General features: G+C 41.3%; 2 protein-coding genes across 2 annotated transcripts; both read right to left on the bottom strand.

Moving 5' to 3' along the window:
• Positions 1-3,203: 3,203 nt before the first annotated feature.
• LOC119731536 (uncharacterized WD repeat-containing protein all2124-like) lies at positions 3,204-4,820 on the bottom strand. Its single transcript, XM_038204744.1, has one exon. The coding sequence runs from the start codon at positions 4,818-4,820 to the stop codon at positions 3,294-3,296; it is 1,527 nt and encodes a 508-aa protein (XP_038060672.1). The 3' UTR covers positions 3,204-3,293.
• A 4,914-nt stretch (positions 4,821-9,734) lies between these two features.
• Positions 9,735-10,761, bottom strand: LOC119725921 (protein Mut11-like). The gene has a single exon (XM_038197853.1). The coding sequence runs from the start codon at positions 10,750-10,752 to the stop codon at positions 9,850-9,852; it is 903 nt and encodes a 300-aa protein (XP_038053781.1). The 5' UTR covers positions 10,753-10,761; the 3' UTR covers positions 9,735-9,849.
• Between the last annotated feature and the right edge of the window lie 1,003 nt (positions 10,762-11,764).

The raw sequence follows: 11,764 nt of genomic DNA, 5'->3' as shown, positions 1-11,764 counted from the left end.
TGGTCTCTTTGACTTGAAATGTATTTGATATAGTTATGCGTTTAGACGGATACTCAGCAGTTCCTTTATTTTAGAGTTTCCGCAAGGACTAATAACCCACTGAGATTGAAATTGAGATCAGTTTGGGGTTATTATGTGAATGAAGTTGTGGGCATGATTGTACATGTATTTACACATTGTGTCTAGTTTGAAATTGATTATTGTTAATTTATTGTATTGTATATAAAAAAACAATGTGAACAATTCTCTTTACAAAAATATAAAAAATACTAATGAATTAATCAATTATACTTAATTAAATAAAATCTTTCTTTTTTTAAATAGTAATAAATAGATAATAGTAATGAATTAATGAATAATTTGTAATTAATTCTTTTGTAACATTTGCCACTTTTCTTCATGGATGCACATTTACTGTAGGATGTTTGCAAATCCGTATTCGGTGATCAACCCTTTTTCACAATCACTAAAACGTTTACAGCATGTAGGTGTATCAGTGCGACTATATGATTTAATTTTTTTTCAATTGAGCAAAGTTGGATTCCTATTCCAAGTGAATAAAATAGACATACTTGTTAAGTACCACCTGTGTGAGCGACACTATTTAATAATTCTCTCGTGGTCCGAGAAAATGTGTATCGCCTCTTATCAAAGGTTTTTGACGGTTTGAATCATTCATTTTTTGTTTTTCTGTTTGTTGTTGATGCCGGTGATGTTGTTGCTACAGAATGTGTATACGTGTGAAAATTGATCAACTATAAAGGCTGAAATTGCAGGCGCGTATTGAGGCCATTTTGATTGGGTGGTAGATCGACGTAAACAAAGCACATTGTTACAAAAAGGGCCAACTTAAATAGATTTACATTGCGTATATATACACATTGGATATTGTTTGGGATTTATATATCGTAGCTTGTCAGTCGTTTTTGGAGTTTACTTGCGAGCAATCGGAACTTATATACGATAGCGATAGAGCATATAGACATACTTTATCAGAGCACCGCATGCACCGCGGGGTGCAGGAGACAGAAGTGAACAACTTAATTAGTTGCCGGGAACTGGATAAGAGACCTCTGTGTTAGCTTCAGTTCTTACAAATAATTAACCATGTTGGATTTCCCACTCTGTCGCAATCTGTTCGGTTTTTTTCCCAACACCCATACGCGTACACTCACGATTCACAAGCAATGCTAAGAACGACACTCCCATGCCGTGTTTGTATTTTTTTGTCTCTTCGACTTTCAATGTATAATCTAGCCGTGACGGAAATAATAAAAGTTAGCTACAGGGCACTCTGTGTAAATTCTCTCTACAATCGAGCACACGCCGCAATGGTTAGACCGGTAACAGTCGAATGTGAACGAAAAGAAAATGTGGACTATATTTAAAAAAAAACCGATTGCGTTTAACTGCATAGGAAATGTGTTATTTTGGGTAACTTACTTTACCTGCATCAGTGGCGGCGGAACCGGGGATGGGGTGAGGGCACTTGGGATTTACCCAAGAGAAAAACCTCGGAAGGCATTTGTATGTATTTATGTTTGTTATGGTAACCGACCCCAAATTACACAAAAAGTGCCAATAGTCTTTCACCGAGTTCCCAATAACAAATACTGAGACCCATAGTCAAACAGTTTCACAGTCAGTTTTATATGAACATAAACTGGGAAACAGTAGGTATAATAGGTCGCAATACAGAAAAAAAGTATTTTATACGGGCAAACTGATAAAACCAAACATCGAAAAATCAGACACGCTGCTTCAGGTCGTCTCGCTATCAAGTTGAAAAAGTTCTATTTATTACTTATTCTTGCACTGCCTATATTCCGTTGTTCTACATGAGGCATCCGTCTGCCTAGAAAACAAACATTGATGACTCCCCGTTCTGAATTGTTTTGATGTCATGGAAATGAGATAGAATTGTAAATTGAGGGGGAAAACAGTCCATGGACCTAAAACCACCTAAAAATAATTAAAAACCAAGGATAAAGATATAAAAAAAACATGAGCTGGCGATTATATTACTTGAAACTCTTTACAGTCGCCACAATTCCTCCTGTTGTATTTTGTCACACTAATTAATATCCTGTATAGAGATACTAATTGGTCTCGGTGAAACTGGCCCAAAATTGCATTCGATAGAGGGGATTCGGCTTAATTAAATTAAGCAGTTTCTTTACCCTAGGTTTTTAACCGTTCTCAACTACGAACATTGTCCCGGCATCAAGGGCGCCCTCTCGTTGAGTTTGCAGAGGTTTACAACACTATGACAATGATGGAGAAAGAGTTTAATACGTCTCTTAGAATGTATGACACAACAGTGTTCATGAGCAAAATTATGTACGCAATGTAAGTACTCTACCAACATTTTGTGCAATCGTTAATTACTAAAAAAAAAAAAAAACCAAAAAATTAAATTTACTTCTTGTGAATAGTGTTGTATTGTTTAAAGAAATGTCTCTAAATATATAGCATACTGCAAGTATTCCGTGGGATGCAAACATTTTGGGAATGTACAATGTCAAGCTTTCATGTTTCTGTCCAGGCGCGGTTCTACGGGGGGGGGGGGGCGCCTAGGGGGGCTGTGGCCCCCCCCCCCCCAATTTTTTTGTCTAGCCCCCCAAAATAAATTCCGTAAAAAAAAAAATGCTTTAGCAAAAAGAAGGATTGTGATGTACATGCGAACGGTCTCCCCCTAAAGAAGAAATAGCCGTGACAAGGGTGCATTATTGGCGCTCCCCATTGAAAATATGGCATGAGCCCCCCCCCCCCCACACCTATTGATTTTCGGAGGCCTAAGTGTTTGAAAAAAATAACCGGTCTACATTTCAGCACGCCTCCCTGAAAAAATTCTGTATCCACCGTGCTAGCCCCCCCCCCCAAAAAATATTGGTTCTAGAACCGCGCCTGGAAAACTCTTTTCCTAATGTACAGTTTCGGATCTAAGTTACAACAGGTCTCAGTTTTATGACAAGTTTTGAATCTGTTTTATTCAGAGTATACATTTCGATGGCATTTCTGTATCATCAATAAGTTTAGGAAAAGTCTCCTTTGAAAAGCACCGTGTTGACTGTTTTCCAGTCTCACTGCGTGTTCTTAAAACTGTCAAACGGTCAACTGTTTTCTTTTTCCCAAAGGACCCAAAGGACGTTACCTTATTAATTCCGTTGTTTTAGAGGCAAACATAAAATAAGTATAATAGTCACCAACACTATCAAGGGGTTCATCTCAAACATCACGAAAGTCATTATCAAAAAACAGCTTCTTAAATACAACAATTACTGGTGATTCTTTCACCAGTAGTGATGGACGCAAACATCATCGGTAGGGGTGTAAAATTGAGATTGTTTACGCTGAAAAGCCACTTTGGTATCGCTCATCCAAGCACACACCACGCTCGTTCCTCCAAGGTATTGTGGTGCTTTAGTCATGGAACTGCCTGATGCATTACCATCCATGCGATCCTCGGGGTCGATAATCCACAGCTCGTACCCCTGTGCATCATCGTGGGTAACAATACCATGCGTAAGTAGCGTATTGCCCCTGAACCAGAGAGGATTCACATGGCGACCAGCATCTGTTAAGAGTCGCTCCCCATTCAGATTCACAATGTTAAACCCATGATGTACATCTAATTTAACTACAACTAGCAAACCATCACTTAGCATGTAGCGTACCTCTGTATCTGGATTAGGAAGCACATCTACATTAAATGTCTTGGTGCATTCCCCTGAGTTCAGCTCCGATATCTTCACGGTATGATCTTTGGATGCGCCAACGACGATACCATCCCATAAATGGCAGGAAGTCAGGTTGATCGTGTCGCAAACGACATGTTGCATGATGAGAGAGCCATTGCGTACATCCCATATACGAATTGTGTTATCGCTGTATGCACCAGCTACGATCTTGTCCTTGTAGTCCAGGTGAAGCAGTCTTGTCGCTTCGTGACCACTCTGTAGGATACAGCGAGAGGCACCGTTTGCAGCACTCCAGACCCGTATGTCACTGTCTGCATATTCTAAACGCTTAACCTGAGGTCGGGCTACACTAACAATTGTGTCTCCATCGAAGAAGAGATGAGACACGGCCAGACGATGCCCCGACATGACTTGCAGCTGCTCTCCGGTTTGGGCGGAGTAAGTACGAATCTTACCGTCCCTGCATCCAGCAGCTATGATGTCATTCTTCATCTTCAGAGCATCTGGAGATGAACTGACATTTACGAGGATGAGATGTTGGCGTTTCCCGCTGGAGAGATCCCAGATCTGCAAAAGACCAATGTTGAGACCGGCAACAAGACAATCTCCTTCTCCAGCTATATTGACCAGTAGTACATCGCACAAGGCACACGGTAAAACGTCGGGTGGGCATAATTCCAGTGACATGGCGTAGTAGCGCTGGTTTCTCAAATTTTCTTCTAGGTGCCTCGCTTTTGTATAGACTTCCTTCCACTTACATGTATCCACCAGTCCAGGCCAGTCAGATCGGGTTACAACTGCATCGGCTGGGAATGTAGGAGCGCCACCTTCACCCGGTTTTTGATGTTGTGATGAGGTAGGTTTAAACGGAGGCTCTTTGCTCAGATCGCAGATTGTACCGTAGCGCTCCCATCCTTTCTTTCGACAAAGAGGGCGCCACATGGCATCTTGATTGGTCAATGCTCTCAAGATTCGATTACATAATGCCAAGCGACACAGATCTGTAGCTGTCAGATGGCGAAATATTCGCTCCTTAAGTTCCTGTGGCAGATCGGTGAAGTTTACCTCAGCCTGAGAAGTATCTGTTTTCTGCCGACAAATCCATCCACAGCAATCCATCTGTAAACAGCAAAATTGGTCGAAGGCAATCAGTGTTAAAAAGTTATTACAATTCAACGGTAAACCATTTTCGAGAAATGAAATGAAGAAAAAAATCCACTTACCGTCTCGCGAGTTTATTCAAAACAACAATAAGGCCAACAAAAAACTAAGTCGGTCTCTGGTCAGCGCGCGCGTCGATTTTAATCATGCGCGTCGATCTTTCTTTTTCCAAAATGTTCCGCGGTAGCTCCAACAGCGCCCTCTATTTCCGCACCTCCTCAATTTGTTTTACCAAAGAGCACCAAGGAATGGGAAATTGCATCAAGGCAAATGATCGAAAGCACCAAGGCAAATTATGGAGGACACCAATGTACATGAGGACAACAAAAAAGCAAAATAGTACCCACCTTGTCTGTAAAATCCAAGCTTGAAGAAAAAAAAAAAAAGCCCCAAAAAAAAAAAGCCGCGTGGCCGCGTCAATTCCGGAACTTTGGTCTAACCAGAGACCGAATATTTTTTTTTGGCCTAAGCGCAGTGGTCCCAGATATGTGCAAGTACAATCAGTGACAATCAGCGAGAAAGGTAGCCAGTAGTGTTCATTTGGAACAAACGGAACAATTCTCTTGTCCTCTTGGACGAGCAGAAAAAGAAGGTATTTTTCTTCACCAAGTTCAGTTAGGGACGTGTATTACCATGGCGCTGAATTTTGCAATGGAGTAAATACACACGTATCAATCCCTTCATCGCGGACCCTAGGGGTGGCATATAGAGCTATTTCAGTTTGGCAAGGCTGAAAGCGATGTACTGACGTCACCCTGTATAATTCAATAGTACAACAGAACTAAATATTTCCCATTGTTCAAAACAAAAGGCACGTGTAGGTTGCAAGCCTTCCACGCGACAATGCGGGAAAAAATGCGGGGAAACTTCCAACAGCGTGCTATGCAAATCGTGTGTTCCCCTTTCCAGCAATGAAATCTAGACTGGATATGTCTACGGACGAATGGTTTTATTTGGCTGAGGTGACAAACAGCTGACCTTTGGGAAACTGTGCCTGTTTTTTGCAGATAAACACACAGCTTGTCAGACATTTTTCTCTGGTCATGGTGACATTGCTCAGACTTGCTGAACTTGAGTTGCTTGTTACATTTTTGCAGTCCCCCATAAATACTGAGACCCCTCTATGGTCTAGCAAACAGTTTCATTTGAACATGAACCTAGACACAGTAGGTATATAGGTAGCAAACAGACAATGTATTTGAAAATCACGATTTTGTTTCAACTTATCCAGAGATACGTGGTCGTAGCCCGAGGTTGCCACGGTTATAGAATTGATAACAATGTATTAATCTTTCTTATATACAATGACATTTCCGAACCTTCTGCCGAGAACACATTGCGTCAATGACGTGTATTGCTGATTTCTTTTTGTCGGTGAAAAGAAGTTACGGACGTAGATTTTCGGAAAACTGTTGATAGACCTCAAACCACCTAAAGTTGTTACAAACCATGCAGACATGGGCATCGCAAGGTGAGGGGGGGGGGGGGGAAGAGTGGCCCCCGGAAAACGAAAAAAGAAAAAGAAAAAGAGGTGCGAAGCCATATTGCTGCTAATTTGATAGGGGGTGAGGTGGGAGGGTGGGCCGAATGCTGCCCTGCTCACGCATGGAAAAATGATAAATTGAGAATTGTATGGAAAAGTTAAGAAATTTTTGGGTGAAAATGTGCTTTGCCCCCTCTGGGAAAAATCTTGTCGACGCCCATTGCTTTGAACCCGGGTAACTGCGGTGGAAGGTGAGGAAAGTACCGCTACGCCAGCCCGACTCCCATCCACTGAGCCTTTAGTGGAGCAAATACACCCGTATTCACCTACACATCGCAATCCATAGTGCAATTGCATAGCCGTATTTCTGTTAGGCAAACTGAAAGCGATCTACTGACGTCACCCATTATAAATCACAACTGACTTGTTTCGATTGTTCAAAACAAAGGCATGTCGGTAGCAAGATTTGCACACAAGATCTAAAAAAAACCCTATATATAGCAAAATCTAGACTGAATATGCTACGGACAAAGGTTTTATTTGGCTGAGGTTACGATGACTGGTAACCGGTGGGAAACGGTGACTGGCTCTATGGCAGATAAAAAAACACAGCTTGCATGACGATTTCCGTTGGCCTTGCTAAACTAGCAAATAGAGTTGCTTGTTAGATATGCAGTCTGCCAATGCTTCTTCAGTTCCCTTAGACACCCCTAGCCACACAGTCTCACAGTCAGTTGCATTTAAACATGATATTAACAGCAGGTTTATTGCATGTATTAGTCAGTGTTGGAGCAAAGGCTTTGATCCTCAAGGCCAAGGCTTTGAACCTCAAGGCCAAGGCGTAGGTCAAGGCTTTGACCCTCAAGCCTCGAGGCCAAGGCCAAGGCTTAACCCTCAAGGCCAAGGCCAAGGCCAAGACCCTGTTTTATGAAATGACCACTGATATAGAACTAATTATAGTCACATGAGTGACACATCATCACGCAAGGGCGGATCCAGAACACAATTTGGGGGCGGGGCAAAGAAATTTTGGTCAACCCCCCCCCCCCCCCCCCAAAATAATAAAGTGGGTCAAAAAATAACGGCTTGGGCTTTTTGGGCCCCGAAATTTTTTTGGATTCGAGATGCTCTGTGGTGCGATTTGAGGCAATTTCTGACCATTTTAACCGATGTTTTTTGAGGAAAAGATGGTGGTGTACTCATTGCCTGCCTTGATTACGACGTCACATTAAAAAAAATGGTTTCTTTTTTTTTGGGGGGGGGCATGGCCCCTTTTGGCCCCCCTGGATCCGCCCTTATCATCACGCATTGCTCGCTACGAAGAACAACATTTCTTTAATTGCAATCAACATGCTCGCATAGGCCTACACCGTTTTATGACTGCACTGTATCTATTAAAGTATAAGTTCAGGTCTTCAATATGGTTTAACTAAACAAAATAATGATTTACTTCTATATTGACACACAATTCTCCCAAGTGTAACAAAAGGGGGATCCAAGAAACTGATTTGGGAATATTTTATTTGCTGGCCCAACATGGTCAGAAATATCAGCATTATCTAAAACAGATACATGCAAATCTTTAGCACTTATCAGGGAGACATATACAACCAATCAGATCTATTCCATAGTTATATGCAATTAAAGTGATCATCTCATTAGCCCCACAAGTGTACGGAATATTTTTGCAGCAAATCTACTACAATGGTAACAAAATGTGATGCTACAAAAGTGGAAGTCAGTGCCCAACACACAAATCTATAGGGTGCTTCCCTCCTCCATGGTAATACGATTAAAATGGTAACAGCAACATTTCGAACAGATTTATCTGGAAAATGCAAAAATCTATGGGCATTGAAGAGCCTTGACTCAAAAGGCCCTGAACCCTCAAGGCCATGGGCAAGGCCAAGGCTTTGGCCCTCAAGCCTCGAGGCCAAGGCCAAGGCCCTAAAATCCAGCCTTAAGGCAGCCTTAAGGCCAAGGCCCAGCATCAAGGCACTACATCACTGGTATTAGTTGCAAAACAGATTTTTTTTATTTTATACTTCATGATTCCTTTTGTAAACCTAGACTTCCAAAAACTCAGGTACGCGGCTTCAGGCCGTTACAAATATTAATTATAGAGTTGAAAATATGATAGATTTAGTATTTTCCTCTAGCACTGACTTTTCCATGAGATATCACAACAACATGGACGAGTTCTATACAGGGTACATGAGTCAAACAGAAAGTGACCGGGAATAATTATGATTATTATAATCATTTTGTCAAGTAAACAAATTAACAAATCTAAAATAAAATATGGAAATTGATCCATGTAATCGGAGGTTTGAACACCCAGGCATGTTTTTACTAAAAACAGCTACTTTTATAGGTGACCATGGAGTGCTATTGGAAGCTATTGTAAACACTTAATAGCGTAAGGGCTATTGGGTACTTCAATTTCTAAACCCACCAACCTATTGATTTTCGATGGTCAAGTGCCCGGAGAAAAAAAGAACCCGTCTACATTACAGATTTTTTTGCTGATGACCCACACCCCCCTAAAAAATTCTTTGACCGCCCCCTGACAAATGAGATTTTAATCATTTTCAGTAAAGGCTGTAACATTATTTCTAACGGTGTTTTGAGTAATGAGGAACAAGTCAACTCTTTTTCCCCCTGAAATATTGATGACGACTTCTGTCTGCTTTCCTTTGCAGGCCTCGGTCGTTCATGGAAGTGTACCAATGTCCGTTTTTCATTGTATTTAATGGGTACTCACCACTTCGTAGAGCGATAGTGATCAATGGTGGACACTTGAATTTTGTAATTTCTCATTCAAAATGGACATAACTTGGGAATAGAGTATCTAAATTGCCTGAAATGTTCACAGTTACAAGTCAATAAATATGTTCTTCATCCCTGTTATTTTTAAGAAATGGAGCGACCCACACGATGTTTAATAAGGTCACTTTCATGTTGACTCACTCTGTGTTGCTGATTCTTTTATGTCCACTTCTTGGGGTATGTTTTCGAACTTCCAATTCCAAATGCGATGCTCAAGTCTCGTATAGTGATATTGTGCAGCTTTCGTGCATCCATCACTATTTTATTTACAGTTCTAGATTTTAGATCCAACAGGCTTAAGTTGTATGACGACTGTTGGAACTGCTTCAAATGCCTTCACTATACAACTATGAACTATACAATAAACACATCACCTTCAGCTTCATCGCCATAATCATTCTTAATTTCACAAACAATAAAAACAGAATTAAAGTCACTTGTTTTGCATCTACTGCCCTGATATTCAGGTTACCTTTTCAAGGCTAATTTTGAATCACCACTAGCGTCTTTAGACAACCAGTTCTGAAATATCGATTCGTTTTAGTTTTAGTTATTATCACTCTTTAATTATCAAGGATATGACCTAATTATACAAGCGGTGGATTACGAGACAAATATGGAATGAAATGTCATAGCCACTATCGCAATCACCAACGTGTACAACGCTTGATTATTTTACCAGTAGTAAAAAACAGAAACATATTCGTCGTCCGTTTCGAAGTCCTCACTCTCAGAACCTATACGCTGAAAAGCCAATTTGGTATCACTCATCCAAGCACGCATCAAGTTCGTTGGTCCAATGTATTGTGATACAGTCTTGGAACTGCCTTGTACTTTTCCACCCACGCATTCCACTGGGTCAATAATTGACAATTCGTACCCTCTTTGATGACCATGGCGAACATATGTAAGCACCTTACGACCATGGCGAACATATGGAAGCACCTTACGACCATGGCGAACATATGGAAGCAGCATCATATTACCTTGGCGAACATCATATGTAAGCAGCTTATTTCCTGTGAAACAGATAGGTTTCACATCTTGACGAACATCTAAGACTCGTTCCCCCTTCATATTCACAACGTAAAGTGCATCGGATGATGTAACAACAATGATCAATCCATCACTGAATGTATAAGTAACCTTTTCACCAAATTTGAACCCTTGATGAGGAGGTATATGAAATGTCTTGATGCATTTCCCAGACTCCGGTTCCCAAATCTTGACGATGAGATCTTTGGATGCGCCGATGATGATGCCATCCCCTAGATGGCAAGAAGTCAGCTTGTTCATATCAGTAACGATTTCTTGCATGCAAGAACCATTGTGTGTATCCCATATATGAATTGTGTTGTCGCTGTACGCAGCAGCTACGATCTTGTCCTTGTAGTCCAGGTGAATCAGCCTTGTCGCTTCGTTGCCACTCTGTAGGATACAGCGACAGGCACCGTTTGCATCACTCCAGACCCGAACGTCACGGTCTACATCTTCTCCGTATTCCGGTACTCGATCAATGCTTGCGATTGTGTCTCCATCGAAGGAGAGAAGAGCCAAGGCCAGACGAGGCCCCGACATGACTTTCAGCTTCTCACCAGTGTGAGGGCAGTAAGTACGAATCTTACCATCTTCGCATCCCACAGCTATGATGCCATTCTCTATCTTAAGAGCAAATCTAAACATACTGCTTGTTAATATGATGTGATGTTTGCGTTTTAATTCCTCTCTTGACATATCCCAGATTTTCAAATCTCTCCCCGATGAATTAGCTAGACAGTTTCCTTCACCAGCTAACACGTAAGGTGACATTAATACCAATGGCCTGATGTAGAAGCGCTTTTTCCTCCAATTTTCCTCTAGGTGTCTTGCTTTCATGTAGACTTCCTTCCATTTACATGTATCAACAAGTCCAGGCCAGTCTGAACCAGTTACAACCGCCTCGAAAGGGAATGTGGGAGTACCCCCTTCGCCCGTCTCTTGATCTTTAGAAATAGGTTTAAACGAGGGCTCTTTGCAAATATCGCAGATTGTACCGTATCGCTCCAATCCTTTCTTTCGACAAAGAGGGCGCCACAAAGCATCTTGATTGGCCGATTCTCTCAAGATTCTATTACACACTGCCACGCGACACAGATCTGTAGCTGTCAGCTGGCGAAATATGCACTCCTTAAGTTCCTGTGGCAGATCAGCCAAGTTCACTTCAGCCATAGCAGCATCGATTGTTATAACCACAGCAATCTTTCTGTAAACAACAAAATCAACGAGATTGATCGAATGTTAAACTGTATTGAAACAAATTATGAACATGTTGATAAAGTAACACACAGGGGCGTATACTGGGGTTGCCCGGCGTGTACTCAAACAGGGGGGTGAGAGACAATCCCTGAATCCAGGAGACGCACGAACTGTTTTTCAAGTTCCACCGTGAGATTTATTTTCCTCCCAAAATGAAAGACAAATATAAAAAAGAACCCCAGCAAAGACAGAGAAAGACATGTTCCACTTATTTAAAAGTGCTCCATGTATTATAAAATAATTACAATCAGTGGTAATTAATACAGTTATAAAATACAAGGAGTGATGATATGAT

The sequence above is a fragment of the Patiria miniata genome, unplaced genomic scaffold (genome assembly GCF_015706575.1).
Source record: "Patiria miniata isolate m_02_andy unplaced genomic scaffold, ASM1570657v1 HiC_scaffold_1, whole genome shotgun sequence".
Classification (NCBI taxonomy): Eukaryota; Metazoa; Echinodermata; class Asteroidea; order Valvatida; family Asterinidae; genus Patiria; species Patiria miniata.
Note: the sequence above shows the minus strand (reverse complement) of the source record. Positions and strands in the feature narration are given on the sequence as shown.